We start from the raw sequence: 18,135 nt of genomic DNA on the forward strand, positions 1-18,135 counted from the left end.
TGTGAAACTGATTATATCATTTGTGAATATATTTTTTATTGGTATTTTTTTTTTGTTATCCTTTTGGTAGTTCACAAAAAATTGTTCCATATCAGGCACTCTAAAGCACTCTAAGTAGCATATATTCTCTAGACAACTCTTAAAGCTTATTATACAAGGAATTACAAATGAAATGATCAATCTGTTTTTGTTTTTGTATGTATTAATTTTACTTGTAGTTCCCTTATATGGTTTAGCTTCAAATTTTTTAATTTCTGGCGACGACATCCCACAGAAATGCCAAAAATTAATACCACCTAAAATTTTATCAGAATTATTACATATTTAAAAAATATTTATAGAAAAAAAACAGTGTTGACGGGTTGTTTTGAACACGGGACCTATTCGTTGTCGGCGAAAACGCATTTACTTTGTACAACGACGGTTAGTTGAAACAATTTCTTAAAGCTGTTTTACATTGACAATTTATTAATTAATTCATTCATGAAGTCGCTTCATCAACAAATTGGATAAGTGTAATACACCAAATTTGCTGTCAAATAACCCTAGGTAAATGATACTGTAGATATGAAACTTGAACAGATTTCGTGGTCATCAACAGCGCTAACTGTTGACACTTTCTCTAACTTCTGTTGCTTTCCTTTTCTGGGAGTTATCGGTAATACAGTAAGTTAAATTACCTGTAGCCGGTAAAAAATGCAAGCGCCATCTAGTTGTACGCTCTACAACTGTATACCTACCTACTCAATATTTGTTTTAGGTATTCTGCCGCCGCTAAATTTAAAATTACATAACAAATCTCTCCCTACACAGATCACTCAGAGATTGGTTTTGTAAAATAATTTTCACGTAGATAATTTTTGTCACCATGAGAAAATAAGTACATTTGATAAAAAACATTAAAATCACTCAAGCATTAAAGACACTTTTAAATGCTCTAATAGCCTTCCTACTTAAAATAAGAAATAATTTTGATACTGTAACTTTTTGAAATGTTTGTTGAAAAAATTTCAAATTTCAGTACATATTTTGAAAAAAAAAAGAGTGGAAATGATTATAGAGTTTCAGTGCTTTCTATATTGTATTAGCTTTCACGGTGAATAAAAAAAATATTACAAGTAAATAATTTTACTAAACCAATCTGTGATTAATTCTTGTATTAGAGATTATTATGCAACTTTAAATTTTTCGTTGTGTTGATATCCATAAAAAAAACTACCTACCTCTGAAAAATGTGATTATATGATGATCAGACTTTATTATGTTATATAAATAAATGTGAATGAAATATCTAATAAAACACACTAAAAACACAAATAAAACACACACCAACACTCGCCAAACCTAACCAACAATAAACATGAACAACATGAATGACATGAAATGATTCATAATTGCAATTGTCAAAATTGGTATTCTACAAAATCTTTGTAGCGACATCTATAGACTCTTTCCCCAACTTGTATATCCATCTCAAGTCACGTGGTTTCCCAGTTTCCCCATATTTTCAAGTATAAGTTCTCAATTCTCGGGCCCTGCAAATAACTTCATGAATTTATTCAAGTTCTTGACGAATTAGAACATGTTCTAATTTTCTTTCGTCAATTTCTTCGTGAATTTTAGAAGTACCAACCCGACAGATTTTCCAGCCTCAGATCAGTAATGAGGTTATGTTATTGGAATATGTAAATAATTGTGTGGCATCGTACTAGTTTTGCATTGTTTTTACTGATTTGTTACTTATAAAAACTAATATTTATATAATATGTAGCAAAACGGTACCTACCGCTGTTGTATCACTATAATTATGAGTCGAAAGGTGACACTTTTGAAATTTATTTGCTTCTTTGATTTACTGGTAGAACTGATTCATGCCTCAAAAAACTTGAGAAAGTCTGTAACAGTGTAAAACCACACTCTAAATTCATAAATTAATTCATAAAGAACTTTGTCAATTTATTGTCAATGTAAAATAGTTATTAAAACCTCTGATATTAGGTATCTAGAAGCTTTGCTGCTCTCTCATTTAAATTTTAATAAACATACCGACAATTAATTTAACTTTGCAAATAAATATTCTCGATTTGGAGCCTCCAGTAAAAACTTTTTTATTTATTCAGATGTCAAGATTTTGGATTTCTAATAGCTGTTTTACATTGACAATTTATTGATGAATAAATTGACGAAGTTCTTCATGAATTAATTCACGAATTTATTGGTAAACAGTCAAGTCAAGTTTTTTGACGCATGAATCAGTTCTACCAACGAATCAAAGAAGCAAATAAATTTCAAAAATGTCACCTTTCCACTCATAATTGTAGTGATACAACAGCGGTACCGTTTTGACACATATTATATAAATATTAGTGTTTGTAAGTAACAAATCAGTAAAAACAATGCAAAACTAGTACGACGCCTCACAATTATTTACATATTCCAATAACATAACCTCATTACTGATCTGAGGCTGGAAATCTGTTGGGTTGGTACTTCCGAACTTCACGAAGAAATTGACAAAAATTAGAACATGCTCTAATTCGTCAAAAACTTGATGAATAAATTCATGAAGTTATTTGACAGCAGATTTGGTGGTGGTGTCCAATTTCTTGATGAAGCGACTTCATGAATTAATTGATCAATAAATTGTCAATGTAAAACAGCTATTAGATTTGTAGCCCGCCGATTGTCGTTTCAGGAAAGATCTCAACGTAGGGTAGGTATACATATGTAAATGTCTACGGTATTTTTAATATTTATCATGGTTTTCAACACTGAATATATTGTCCAAGGGGTTGACGATCGATCGTACAAACGGTCAAAAGTCTAGAAAATGTTTCCTATATAATTCGAAAATATTTACAAAATACTCTGCGAACAGTTCATATTTATGTTTAAGCAGACTACATTTTTTATGCACGTACACAATAAGCTGTTTCTCCAGCGTGAGCCAAACTATTCGTCCACGAAAATCAATGGTCCATTAATCATTCTGCATTAACTTCCCGTGAATAATTGCACGAGAGAACGTCCAGGCATAATCGGCTCCTCCAGACAAATACCCTGATTGTGTCACAGCCCTGGATATTAAAACGCCATTTACTTACCTGGCTCTGACAAAGACGAGCCTGAGACGTTGTTTTTGAGGATTAAATTCATTTTCTGACGTCGCGCGTCGTCTGAAACCATTATGATGTCTATTCATATCACTTTTTTATTTTAAAGATTTAGGTACTTAATAATAGTAAATAAAAAACGTGCAGTATAAGAACCCAATCTATTTTGAATTTTAAACCATTAGGCCATTCAAAAAAAAACAAATATCTAATTTCCGCCTCAGTTGTAATTTGTAAACGTTTTGATTTTTTTTTCTAGCACACAGTGTAACGAAAACACGCTTGTCTAGATAGTTTATACATTTATTTATAATACTTATTTGTTTCATCATATTTCTAGGATATGTTCTATATTCTATCCTTCGAGCATATACTCCTTCAGTGTCAAAAAGCGCGACTGGTGTGCGAGAGAAAAAGGAGAATAAAAGGACATTCTATCTCTCTCGCTCCGCGAGCTGATTGGTCGGGGCTTAGATGCAGGATGGTCATTGGCATGGAGGGGAGCAGGCACCGACCAATCCAGCTCGCGGAGCGAGAGAGATAGCATGTCCTTCTATTCTCCTTTCTCTCTCGCACACCAGTCGCGATTTCTCAGCACTGATGACTGCCTCACTATATAGTGTTCTCTGATTATTTAAGTATCACTCCAGAAATCTTTAAAAAGCATGTAGTGGTATGTTGCCAACATATAGTATGATACTGAAAACAAATGTGAACTCTAAACTGTGTATGATACTTAAATGTTTTCAATTTTTCACAAAAAAATACGTAAGCTTTTTATATTTAGCATAACTGGTATTAATGTTATTGAATTGCGAAATATTTTGTAAAGATATTTGCATTATTAGACTGAGTTCGGTTCTGTTAAGAACCGAATATCCCCGAACTCTACGATCACTATCTCTCAAATGGCACAACCAAGATAACGTTGACAGGTCCATTTATTTGTGTGGAATTTGTTGTTATCACGGACGGTGTTTTTCAAGTTTGTAACTGTATTTAATCAATATTTTAATGATCTACTGTGTATTCAAGTGAAATTTGGTGATTTAAAAGAAATGATAATTCTGGTAATGGCAAGAGGCAAAAATTGTATATAAAGACAAAAAATATTTCAAACGAACCTAAAGTACCCTATTCCTGTTTCATATAAAAAAATTAGAGCTCTGTGCATATACTACGACATAGCTGATCTACGCTATACGTAAATTAAATTATGTGGTGAAGTCAGCGGTTCCCAACAAGTTGCATATTTATTTTGGACGAAATTGTTTTGTTCCTATTTTTTTCCAAAAGAAAAACTATTAATTACCTACAAATTCTGACAATAAATTGCTGTTTATACTATACATATGTACGCATTTACGATTCACACTGTATAATTTCACTTTCAAATATTCCATACCAAACAAGAAGTGATTTTAATTTCAGTAAAAACATATATATGGATCCAGTACAATTGGATAATTTAAATTTAGACAGATTTTTTAAACGTTTCAGCCGAAGCCATATACAAAGGGTTTATTTAAACCGGCTTTTCTCATATCGCCTTAAAGGGATTAGCAGCCGCAAGCGTATGTATTTAGGTGGATTATTGGACAAGCGTATGTATTTAGGTGGATTATTGGATAATACCGTTGCACCGCGGCTGCCGATCTCTATAGCCAGTCAACTAATTGTTTACTGCTACTCTATTCTCAGTTTAAGCAGAATTGCCGCAAAAACTTGGAAGCCTAAAGTGTCAGATAAACTATTTGATATTCAATCAATATTTTTTGTAATGAAATTTTAGTCAGATCTTTTCCAAAAAATAATGTATTGCTGTAAAATCTGGCACACGTAAGTTTTTGAGCCAACGTCAACCAACTTATTCCGCAGTGTACAGGGTGTCATGAAACGAATGTTAGTTTCCTTGACACAACTTTGCTTCTTTATAAAGTTAAAGGCCCCCAAAGAAATTTTTTATTTCATTTTATTGATGATCATTAACTTTAATGCAGTCAGTAATATTAATAATAGTTTTTTTACGAAACGAAATTTTTCTTTGTAATGTAGTATATACAGGGTGTTGGGTGTTTCATAATGATGTGCAAATATTTTAAGTTGTTTAGAAAGTAACTTTAGGGGGGATACTTCCAATATATATTTTTTTATTTGAGCCCCCCGAGAAAATATTCAAATCTAAAATGACCGAAAAAATTAGCTTTTATTTTTTTGGTAGTCTTTTTTTTTCTGGTTTATGCCTGAATGAAAGAAATTAGCACCCTTTGGTTTTATTTCTCTCACAACTTTTTTCTATGTTAGCCAAATCCAACAAGAAAAATAGCTTTTAATACTACATTTTATTAAGACACTTTTTTTCGTATACTTAATGGTTTACGAGCAAAAATATTAATTATTTTTCCTTGTCGATTAGTATAACAGTTACCAAACATGATTGTCATTTTTGACATGCTTTTTGCGAAAATTCTTTTTTATTAACAGTTACAGTCCACAAAATAAAAATAATCACAGCCCCACAAAAAAAAGGATCGGATCTGGTAGGTATTCAGACCAATGTATTTCTATGTATTTTTTACCGCTGAATCCAAATCTGCCTTCAGATTTACCCAACGGGTCTGAGTTTTCGGGAAAATTCAAAAAACAGGTCAAAATTCACAAAAAACGTCATTTACGTTCGACGAAAGTTATAGAAAATCAAATTATTCTACCAGCTCACTAGACGTATGATATTTCATTCGTTTAATTCCAATTTATCATTATAGAGTAAATTTCATTCAGAAACAGAAAATAGATCAAAATGCTTAAAAACGTCATTTTCGTGGCATAATCCGTGTTGCAGAGTTCTGGATCCATCTTTTTATCCACCCACTCATTTATGAATTCATACATCTTCGAATTTTGACCTGTTTTTTTAATTTTCCCGAAAATTCAGACCCGTTGGGCCAAATCTGAAGGCAGATTCGAATTCAACGGAAAAAAATATATGGAAATACATGGGTCTGAATACCAGATCCGATCCCTTTTTTCTGGGGCTGTGTAATCTATGGCCTCATATAATCATGTAGTGAAAATATTACAACTATCTTAGACGTTGTTACTTAATAATGAATTATTAAAGTATGGCACTCAAAAGAAATAAATAAACAGGTGTTTGCTGCCGCACTTATCCGTAATGTCATTTAGTGCTATCGAGAATCGTGAAAATGCGGTTCTAAAAGAAATTAAATTTTGATGCTAATTGTCAAGAAGACTGTTGTGACCTCTAGCTGAGAACGCGGAATCATTGATTATAGAATCTCCTTTACGGAAGTCGGTGCAGAAATCGCTAATGCCTTCCTATCTGTGTACCAACAGACATTTAGTGATTTAATTTTTACTTATTGGTTTCGTACTCATAAAATAAAATTTCTATTGAAGTTATGAGAAAATAATCAATTTAAATTAATTAATTCCTTCACTAAGAGTATATGAAAAATATAGATACCTACATTTTATTTGTTGTTGAAGGAAACTACCCTATTTTAGGTCAAATATCTTGTACGTCTTTTTCGCACAAAATCTTGAAAAATTGAAAAATGACTGTTAACGAATTTTAAGAAAAGAATATATACCAATATCGAAAACGGAGGAAACGACCCAAATGTTTTTAGCAGCAAATTCGAACGTAAATTTGGTTTCAGTCGTCCAAGAAGAACGTTCCATTAATAACATAGCCACACAAAAAAAAAAGTTGGGTATACTTTTTATGCGACATATATTTTTCGTAGTAATTTGGCCTCCTGAACACGAATCTGGGGTCAGAATTGGCCCATCACGTCACAATTTTTTCCTAACCTCAAAAAACTTGTGAAAAATAGTGAAAATTGATGAAAATTTACTGGGAAAATTTGGAAAAAAATTTATTTCCACATCAAATAGTACATTTTTATGTAAAAGACTCTGCTGAATTCAAATCCACTGTCAGAATTGAGCTAGAACGTGTGGTTTTTTTTCTAACCTCAAAAAACCGAGCAGGAATCGCTATTTTCAAATTCTGAGCGGATTTTGACCAGATTTTGTATAAAGGGGTTTTTTGGGTCGCTGATTACGAATATGAATTCACATTGTAAAAATTCAAGATGGCTGATCCAATATGGCGGGTGTACTTTTTTGAAATCCACCGATTTCAGTAAAATTTGGCATCATAAGGATTGCTGGTTGATCTCACCTTCATTAATCACACATCTGGAGCCAGATTTTCATAAATCAAGGTAAAATTTGTAGGCAGAGTCATAATTTTAGGCCGAGTAGGCGGCATTTTTTCGGCAAAGTCACATTTTTAGATTGAAGGCATAAGCAGATGCAGTGATGTGCTGTGTGGCAGTAATGTGTCCTTTTCCTTGAACTTTAAAATTATTAAGAAATAAAAGCATCTAAATGCCATAGGAAAACTGCATAGTAGTTAAAAAAATCTGATTGGAAAACCATAAGCCCATGCACGACTAAATAAATGAAAGAATAAAGTAGAAACTTTTTTGTCTTGTCCCATGGAAACAAGCACATCACACTACACATCATTACATGTGTAGAGTCCTTAAGTCATTTTTTTAAGCGAAGTCACATTTTTAGACGGAGTGGAATCTTTTACCTTGATTTATGAAAATCTGGCTCCAGATGTGTGATTAATGAAGGTGAGATCAACCAGCAATCCTTATGATGCCAAATTTTACTGAAATCGGTGGATTTCAAAAAAGTACACCCGCCATATTGGATCAGCCATCTTGAATTTTTACAATGTGAATTCATATTCGTAATCAGCGACCCAAAAAACCCCTTTATACAAAATCTGGTCAAAATCCGCTCAGAATTTGAAAATAGCGATTCCTGCTCGGTTTTTTGAGGTTAGAAAAAAAACCACACGTTCTAGCTCAATTCTGACAGTGGATTTGAATTCAGCAGAGTCTTTTACATAAAAATGTACTATTTGATGTGGAAATAAATTTTTTTCCAAATTTTCCCAGTAAATTTTCATCAATTTTCACTATTTTTCACAAGTTTTTTGAGGTTAGGAAAAAATTGTGACGTGATGGGCCAATTCTGATCCCAGATTCGTGTTCAGGAGGCCAAATTACTACGAAAAATATATGTCGCATAAAAAGTATACCCAACTTTTTTTTTTGTGTGGCTGTGTAATTTATGATCCTCCAATTTAAGTCGAGGTTCAATCAGCTCCCACCAAAAGTTAAACATCCCAGTCCGTCCAGGCGGCGTGAATCGGTGGCCCTCAGGAAGCGGCAGCGGCGGCGGCGGCGTGTAACTGCCTGCGTAGCTGGAGGCGGTCTCCTGGGGGGCTGCGTGGCGCTGACGCGCGCCGGGTGGTGCACTGGCGCAGGCTGCGCGTCGACCGCCTCGGCGCTTATCGAGCGGCGCCTCTAGTCCGCGCCAGGCCTAGCTGCGGCAATGACCGACGACCGGTTGCCGCCATGGCTATGACCATCCGTCGCGCCGCGTTCCTCTGCGTGCTCTGGGCGGCCGCCACCGCCGCCGCCGACGAGGACGGCTTCGACCCGGACGGCCGCAACCTCACCTTCACGGCGGCGCCGGTGCCCACCATGTTCAACAACTCCACGGCCCAAGAGAAAAAGCCGCTCTTCCCCGAGGACCTATTCACGTCCGAGCAGCTCCGCCAGGGCGCCATCGTGCTGCACGTCCTCGGCGTGGTGTACATGTTCGTGGCGCTGGCCATCGTGTGCGACGAGTTCTTCGTGCCCTCGCTGGACGTCATCATCGAGAAGTTGGACCTGCAGGACGACGTGGCCGGCGCCACCTTCATGGCGGCCGGGGGCTCGGCCCCCGAGCTCTTCACCAGCGTCATCGGCGTCTTCGTGTCCTTCGACGACGTGGGCATCGGCACCATCGTCGGCTCGGCCGTCTTCAACATCCTCTTCGTGATTGGGATGTGCGCGATCTTCTCTAGGACCGTGTTGACGCTCACCTGGTGGCCCCTGTTCCGAGACTGCTTCTTCTACTCGGTCAGCCTCATTACGCTTATCATCTTCTTCAGAGACAACAGTATTTACTGGTACGAGGCCCTCGTGCTGTTCAGCTTCTACGTGAGCTACGTCAGCTTCATGAAGTGGAATCAGCCCATGGAGCGGCTGGTCAAGAAGCTCATCTACAAGAACAAAGTGACGAGGGTGAGGAGCACCGACCAGCTCATGCCAACGGTAAGCACGACCCCTCAGCCATCAGTGTGGTCGCTACGCCATTCCCCCTCATCAATCATTCCATTCTTCTGCCCAACTTGGGATCATTAGAATACAAGTCAACCCTTTATGCTACACCACATTGCGTAGATGTACTGAAGTCCTTTAGAGAAATCCTTTTTTCCTGTGTTATAAATCAACTGAAGACTGCAATAGGAACGCGATATTTAACATGTTTTTATTCCGATTATACTATTTAACCTTGTACTATCGCAGAGAGTTCAGATAACCTCTATATATGACCGCGCATACTTGCGACCCAATATTTTTTTAAATAATCTGTAATTCTGAAAAACATATCACGCTAACATATTCCCATTCTTGTTTCTATTTTAGTACACGTCTAGTTTATTATTACATTGACATTATCATATCATTCTATGATAAAAGTAATTTTAATTGGAAAAGAAAATTGGAGTTCTGTTACAATTTGACCATACCTTTATTAGTTACGAAATCATCAGCAGATTTTAAATGAACGACCTCTCTAACTTTTGCAATAATCAGATGTGGTTGAAGACAAATTCGGATTCAGATTCAGGAGACGTATAAGTACAGTGGACCAGATCCTTATTGGAACCGACATAACATAATTGAATAGTTTGTTTCTCGAATCTGAATATCTGTATGTCTTCAACAATGAGGCAAAATTTCTATATACGCGTTACTAGAAATTAATCGTCTAGACAATCTGTTCTGTATTAATCCTGGCCTTGTTCTGAAATATACTAAACATATTTTAGTTACTTAGAGCAGTGGCAAATTCCCGCGGGCGACAGTTATGTTAAATAGGTTAAGAAATAGGGGCATGATGAGAATTTGGCGTGAGCCACTTAATCCGCTTGATAAGATCGACCCAGTATCCAGCATTTTAACATATTTACTGCCTCGCACTGCTTAAGGGCAAGGCTGGATAGTGCAATCTGGCAATCAATCGATACACTAAAGCGGTGAATAACGTGCCGCTGATTGCTCGTGTAAAAGGTTACTACGAAGAAAACTCAGCAAGGACAATCGGTAGAGGAACAAATTTTTGTGTACCTACGCGTTTGTGGCATTCGAGATACTAAAATAAGAACTAAAATAAAATGAGACACCTATTACTAAAAATCATAAAAAATGGCGATTCTATACAGGGTGTCCGGAAAGGTCATGTCAAAAATGAAAGCATATACAGAGGAGGTCAAAGTAGTTGTAGTTCTTCATAAAAAAAAATCATATCTGACTTCGTTGTGGAGTTATCACCTTCAAAGAAAGAAGTTTGAAAAACAAATTCCAATTATAACTACTAGGTCGTTACCATGACAACAATGAAATTTGGGCAATTAAAGAACTCATGGTAACGTTCATTTCCAAGTTTAAACTGATATTGAATATGCCTGGATTATACAGGAGCAGACGAAATTGTCCATTTAACGAATTTCTTTCTTTGAAGGCTAATAACTTCTACAACGAAGCCCGATAGGAAAAATATTTTTTTATTTAGTACTACATCTATTTTGACCTCCCTTGTATACCCCTTCATTTTTGACATGACCTTTCCGGACACCCTGTATATAGTGTGACCCATTTATATTTAAGTCACCCTATAAAATCTTTATTTATTGTGTTTTTTTTTTTTTCATTAATAGTAATAATAGTCTACTTTTTTTTCATTAATTTATTTGTTGATTCAAGTTGACATGAAGCAAAACAAAAAATGAGATAGTTAGCTAATTGTCAAAAGTGACAAATTAGTGTGTAGTTTATCGCGTTTTAATAATCATGAAAAATATACCATTTAAGAGACAAAACAGAAATTGTACGATTTATTGGCGATAATGTGTGTTCCTCAAAAAATGCTGCAATAGAATTTTTAATACGAGGCACCCAGACAGACAAGTAAGTTAAAGTAGTATACATTAGTACATTATATTAATAAAGTTCTCAATGAGACAAGCTGTTTCAAAAATGATTCAAAGGTGATTTTCTAGAAGACCCCTAAAAGTCCTATTTTTTACAATTTTTCAGACATGTTAAGGATAAAAAAATTTTTTTCTAAAAAACCGTACCAGGACCTTGTATAGAATTCATTCAAGTTTCTGAAACCCACCGTCGATTTTCTGTGCAACCATTCACAGTGGGGCAAAATCCCAAAAAGCTGGCCAAAAGTCAAAATCTTTAAAAATCGATCTGAAATTTGTTACTCGGGGGTTTTTGGGGTCGCTGATGACGAATTTGGAGTCAGAATTACAAAATTCAATGTGGAGGATTTAATATAGCCATATCAGAAGTAGAAATATTTTTTAAATAGGGATTAAGAATTAAAAGATTATGAAATACAAAATGTCACATTTCTCAAGCATGAAGAAGATGTAAAAATGACAAATGACATATTAGACTATTTATATATTTCATTAAATATGTATCGAGAGTGATTTATTTGAATCCCGTGCCAAAGTTGTAATATAAAATTCCAGTTTTTTCATAAAACAAAAGAATAATCATCTGATGAAAAATCTTCTTAAGTTGAGAAAATTTCGTCTTTATTTGCAATCTTCCCAAGTCTTACATCGTCCAGAGAAGGTGAAATTCATTTTACTCTACATTTTACAAAAACCTATACAAAAAGTTGTTAGGCACTTATAGGCAGCTGATTTTTGTTTTAGTTTAAAGATAATAGTTTTGTCTTTTTTGTCCAATAAGTTAAATGACAGAATTCTGCAGAATTATTAAACTTTTTTCTTCAAAACTAAATTACTATTTCATTTTATAACGTAAAATTCACATAAGTTTGGTAGCGAATTACTATTTTTCGTAAAAATATTGAATATTTTAACCTACATATTCATAATCTACGTACATTTATGAGTTGATTCCATTTTATTAGAGATAAATCAGTCAACTCTACGAAATTCTATAACCATTTAAACACAACTATTACTTCTGTTCCTACGCGCGAGCAAGATGTTGCTCGAGCAGCGGTCGCTTTTGTAATGATTTAAAAAGCAGGTATAGGGAATTTGACCCTAATAGTAATGGATTCTGAGACTTGGGATATTACTCTAGCCAAACCAACAGTAGAAATTACCGAATTAGAAACTTTGTTTTTTGACTTTTGGCCAGCTTTTTGGGATTCTGCCCCACTGTGATTGGTTTCTGAAATATCGATGAACAAAGAGAAAATGATCCATTTTCATTCAAAGTCCGATAGCTCAGCGAGAAATGGTCGTATCGAGACCAAAAAAAACAAGAAATTGAAGATAAATGAACAACCTATCTAATCCATACGGTGGTTAAGTTGGAATTTTTTTTCAAGTCCGTACACTAAAAATAAGATCGAAAAAAATTTCGAAAAATTTTTTTTCGTGATATTCATTAAGATTGCGCGATACGTGTTACTTGAAAATTTTTTTTGCAAGATCCAAAAATTAGAAACTTCAAGCTTCAAATTGCTTTTTTTTACTCCAATACGACCATTTTTATCAAAGATACAGCCATTTGATAAATCGCCGAAAATTTAGATTTTTTTTTGATCCCTTAATTTTTTCCACTAGTTTAGATGATTTGCCTTTAAGAAATCTCTTTAATTTGAGGTTTCAATCAGATGGTACCCGTATTAATAACGCTTCTGCAATGAGAGGATGGTTAAACGAGCGTTTTGAGAATTATTGGATACGACGAAATAGTCGTTTGGCCGCCGGGATCCCCGGGCTTGACGCCATTAGAATTTTTTGTTTGGAATTTATTGAAACAAAATGTTTATAAATCAAGGCCACAAACTATGTGTTAGGATAATGCAAGCCTGTGCAGAAATGAACCCTAAACCAAATACAAAAAGTAATTACAAACGTACGTAAAAGAATTGAGAAGTGCATAGAAGTAAATGGTGGATTGATAGAAGTGACAAGAATATAATTATTTAACTTTTGTTGATTTTGAGTTTCATTATTTTATTTTTAAATTTGTTAAATCTAAGATTATTAATAATTCTTATAATACCACGTTACTAAAGTTTAATTTATTTTTTTTGTTTTTGTTTTGTTTCATGAACAACTTGATATCAACAATAAATTAATAAAACAAAAAGTAGAGACTTCAATTTTTTATTTGGTTTTTATTTGAATTTTTTTAATAAAATTTGGCATTGGTCCATTTTTGGGAGTTGTGAATAGTTTTTTCACAAAAGATAGGAAATATTAGGATTTTACCTAAAAACGGACATAGTACACTTTGGATTTTGTGAGATCATACTCATTTTCATTCACAAAACAGAATTCATCAAGCTCTACATCTTAAAAAAAATCCGGTTAAAATTGCACAATAAATAAAGACTTACAGGGTGGCATAAAACAAATGGGTCACACTGTATTAAAAACAAAATAAAAACCTGGAATGTACGAGCATACTTTAAACATTTAAAGAATAAAAAATTTTAACAGAAGTGACCCTTTTGCCCTCCCTCCTAGACCGCACCTGTGTTATTGAGCATATGCGTATAAAACTATATCTCTTGGAAAAATGTTTGGTTCCGTGTAGCTACATAAAACGTTCCAAATTATTTCTCTTTTAGCCATACGACAATCGCGTCATCGCATACCTCTAATTGGATTTTTTAAGCTTATGTCTGCGGGCACCCATGAAACTAATGGCCGATGATTTGTCCAAATTCAGATTTCAAATTGACGCGTCAATAATGAGTAATGGAACTGACGGCGGTCGCTTTGATTTAAATTTATTCCTACCAATTTGAAAACACGCTTCCATTACAGGACGGCATCTGCAGGTAGATGGCATGGGCTTGTTTGTACCCTAGCAAAATGTTTCCATTACGGTGGCGGTAATGTTCGAGTAAATTAGTTCAATTTTTTTTTCTTTCCAACGAGTGCAGAAGAAATAACGACTGAAAATAAGGAAGGATTTCTTGTAGAGTAAATTCAGTACGATTAGTAGTTTAAAAATTATTTGAAGATTAACTTTAATAACACAAAACAGATGAAATTTCTAGTAAACAAACACAGAGTAAGCGTTGTTTTTAAATTAGCCAACTTTGCTCTGATTAATGAACTGCACTTGATCAAGATTGACGTTCGATCGCCCTTACTGATGACTCCGCTAAAGTTCCAACAAGGCATCTCTCGATTTCTGCTATTCTTAAGGCGATCTGGACTCATCATTGAAGGTGCATCGGCATCTAATTTCAGCAACTTCACACTTTTGACTCTTGAACTTTGAGCTGTTTTTCCAGAAAACCCAAACTGAAAATTTTCGGCGATTACTTTGCCAACGACGTCGTTAACGTCGTCTAGTCCGACTTGGTATGTCTTCGGCTCTGTGGATAAGTCCGGCGGTTGAATTTCGATCTCGACCAGCGCTGTCTTGTGGCTTACAAAACTATACAGGGTGTACACGAACTCTATCGGTGGATATCTGGGAAACCGTTAGAAGGATTTATTTGAAATTGTGGTGATGTGATACAGACCGTGGGGCCTACCTAGTTAAAATATTTTCAAGGTCATCGTACTGTCGATAACAACTTTCTTATTTTAAATGGAACTCCCTGTATATTATTGCATTTTTGGAATGAGTATTTATTTTTAAGTTGAAAACATATTCCATACTTAGGATTGACCGTTTTCGAGATATTTTGATTTTTAGGCAAAAATTGACAGATGCAGACTGTCAGCAAAATTTCACTCTATGCATACAATTTTCCTTTGTTATTACTGGAGTACTATAAACAGTATTTTTTAGTATCCCAAATAAAATAGCATAATTTCCGGGTAAACTAAATTTTGCTGACAGATTATTCTATTTTCCCCTAACGTTAGCAAAGCACCATTTCCTTTTCATTTTCAACAATTACTGGCTTCCATTTTTTTCTTGCTTTAACAAATGTCGAACTGAATGTGAATATAGGTACACTGCCGGCCCTTTGAAAGTAGACGATTTATTTTTCTAATGTGATGTGGTCTACTTCTTATTATGACAAATTTTTATATATCAGTGTCATTAGTAATTTACTTGGTAATTCAAGATGCCGCGTTTAACGGAACCAGAGAAAGTGAGAGCTATAACTTTACTTCAGAATGATTGGTCATTGCGGATGATCTGCATGTATGCAAGAACAGCATATTTAAACTCAAAGAAAAATGGATTACGGAGGGTCACGTACGTTATGTTCACGGAGGTAGACGTCGAAAAGTAAGCACCACCTAAGAATAAATCCTTTTGACATGGCTGTAGCGGCTTCCTTCGAGACGAACTTTCCTGGATCAGTGCGAACTGCAAGGAAGCGGGTGAAAGATTCGGAGCTGAAGAATTATGTGGCCGCAAATACAGTTACTTTGACTCCCCAGTATAAAGCACAGAGGTTAGAGTTTGCAAGACAATTTGCAGGAAGCCCAAACAACTTCTGGGAGAATATTATATTTGTCCGTGTCTACCCACCAGAGATTATAAGGTATTTGGAGCCTTATGTGAAACCCACACAGCGCAGCGATAGATTCTCCATTAACGTTTGGGCTTGGATAAGCCAAAGTCCTGATGTTTGTTGTGACCATGCTGTATCCTCAGAATTTCACTTTCAAGCAGGATAATTGTGCAATCCACACCTCAAGAGTTGCGTCAGAATGGTTCATTGATAACAACATCGATGTTTTACTTTGGCCCTCAAAGTCCTGGGGATATATGGTGAAAAAAATTTACGGCAGAAACTTCCGTCCAGTTAACGTCGAAGAACTTTGGGAGGCAATTGAAAACGCATGGGATAACATCACTGAGGATTATAACAAGAGCATTAATTTTATCAATGCCATGTAGATTACAGTGTCATAGACAAAAATGGTGCTTGGACAAAGTACTAACTTTACGAATCGCGTTTTTTTTACGACGTAAAGTGTTTCATTTTTAGATCTCGTTGACGGCGATTGAATGGCCGTTAAAATGTATAATACAAGGTGTCAAAAAAAAAAATGTAAAATATTTAAGGAGGTAATAGTATGAACCAAAATAAGCAGAAAAGTCTCAATAAACATGGGTCAGCAAAGTAACGGTTGCGGAGATATGGAATGTTTTATGTTTTTTCGCCCCTTTTTTTATTTTGCAAAAACGTTGTGTATTTTCTTATAATAGTTGGTTGATGTTTAGTGAAATAAACAGTACGTATTTGACAGTTGTTCTCAGTGCACAAGTTTTCTTTCGCTATGGCTGGTTACTCTAACGCAGAATTAACAGACATGCATTTCATGTATGGTCGTGCTAATGGGAACGCCACCGAAGCGCGACGTCTTTATGTTGACGCTTATCCAAATCGCCAGATTCCTTCACAACGCATGTTTGGAAGAATTCACCAAAGATTGCGTGATACCGGTTCCTTGAGCAAACAGTGCCATTTATCCGGAAGACCAAGGTCGGTATCCACTCCTAGAGCAGAAGAAGAAATTCTAGCACTGGTAGAGCAGAATCCAGGTACGAGTGTGCGGAGAATATCAGCCGAGGTAGGAATTAGTGGTCCTCTTGTTTGGAGAATCCTTCACGAGCAACTGCTTTATCCATACCATGTGCAACGAGTACAGGCCTTAAATCCAATAAATGATCATCAAGCACGTTTGGTTTTTTGCCGCTGGTTTCTACGTCATGATGCTGAAGACCCTCGTTTTCTTGCAAACATTCTTTTTACTGATGAGGCCGGGTTCACAAGAAATGGAGTGTTTAATTTTCACAATACGCATATTTGGGCCGACGAAAATCCTCATGCTCTAATAGAATCTGGACATCAGGCACGTTTTTCATTAAACATTTGGATGGGTATTGTAGGTGACAGGTTTCTAGGTCCTGTTGTTTTACCAAACCGATTAACAGGCGCTGCTTACCTCAACTTTCTGCAGAACACACTGTATGAGTTTTTGGAAGACATTCCTTTGAATCAGAGGCAACAAATGTGGTTCCAGCATGATGGTGCTCCAGCTCATTTTTCCATGGCCGTTAGAGAGCATTTACACCAAACTTTTCCACATAGATGGGTAGGAAGGGCCGGACCTGTTTTATGGCCTCCAAGATCGCCTGATCTGAACCCTCTAGATTTCTTTGTTTGGGGATATTTGAAGACATTAGTGTATGGTACTCCTGTAAATAGCCTGGAAGAGCTGCAGCTACGGATTAATCAAAAGTGTCAAGAAATCCAAACCAAGGAGGGTGTTTTCGAAAGAGTTCGAATATCGTTGAGACGAAGATGTCGTGCCTGCTTGGAAATGGACGGAGGGCACTTTGAACATCTTCTGTAACTTTGTTTTTTGTTTGTTAAAAGCTTCCTTTGCCGGTTTATTCCTAATAAAATAAAATGTTTGAAAAACGAATAGTGGTCCATATCTCCGCAACCGTTACTTTGCGGACCCATGTTTATTACGACTTCTCTGCTTATTTTGGTTCATACTATTACCTCCTGAAATATTTTACACTCTTTTTTTAACACCCTGTATATTTCAGTATTGGAAAAATAAATAATTTGCTACCTAATTTGGATTTGTTTTGCTCACTAGAACTAGTATGATAGACACACATTTTTGACATAATGACAGCCGATATGAACCTCACATTTTCAAGTCAATTTCACAAAGGCCAATTGTAGACAATTTGCTTATAAGAGTCGTCCACTTTCAAAGGGCCGGCACTGTACCTACAATATAAAATCGTACTTGCAAGCCATCTCTTTTATCATTACAGATGAGACAATTGTGGCGCCCTCTTTAAGTTCGATGTAATTAGATTTCCCAATCAACCAGCTCAATAGTTTT

At 35.6% G+C, this 18,135-nt stretch overlaps 1 protein-coding gene across 1 annotated transcript in view; it reads left to right on the forward strand.

Annotated features, from left to right (window-relative positions):
- Positions 1-8,578: 8,578 nt before the first annotated feature.
- The window catches only part of LOC108907559 (sodium/potassium/calcium exchanger Nckx30C), a 140,566-nt gene continuing 131,009 nt past the window's right edge, over positions 8,579-18,135 (forward strand). Inside the window, exon 1 of the mRNA XM_018711297.1 lies at positions 8,579-9,322. Coding sequence (XP_018566813.1) covers positions 8,579-9,322 — 744 coding nt within the window. The remainder of the gene's footprint in view (positions 9,323-18,135) is intronic.

Source organism: Anoplophora glabripennis, unplaced genomic scaffold (genome assembly GCF_000390285.2).
Source record: "Anoplophora glabripennis isolate ALB-LARVAE unplaced genomic scaffold, Agla_2.0 scaffold276, whole genome shotgun sequence".
Lineage (NCBI taxonomy): Eukaryota > Metazoa > Arthropoda > Insecta > Coleoptera > Cerambycidae > Anoplophora > Anoplophora glabripennis.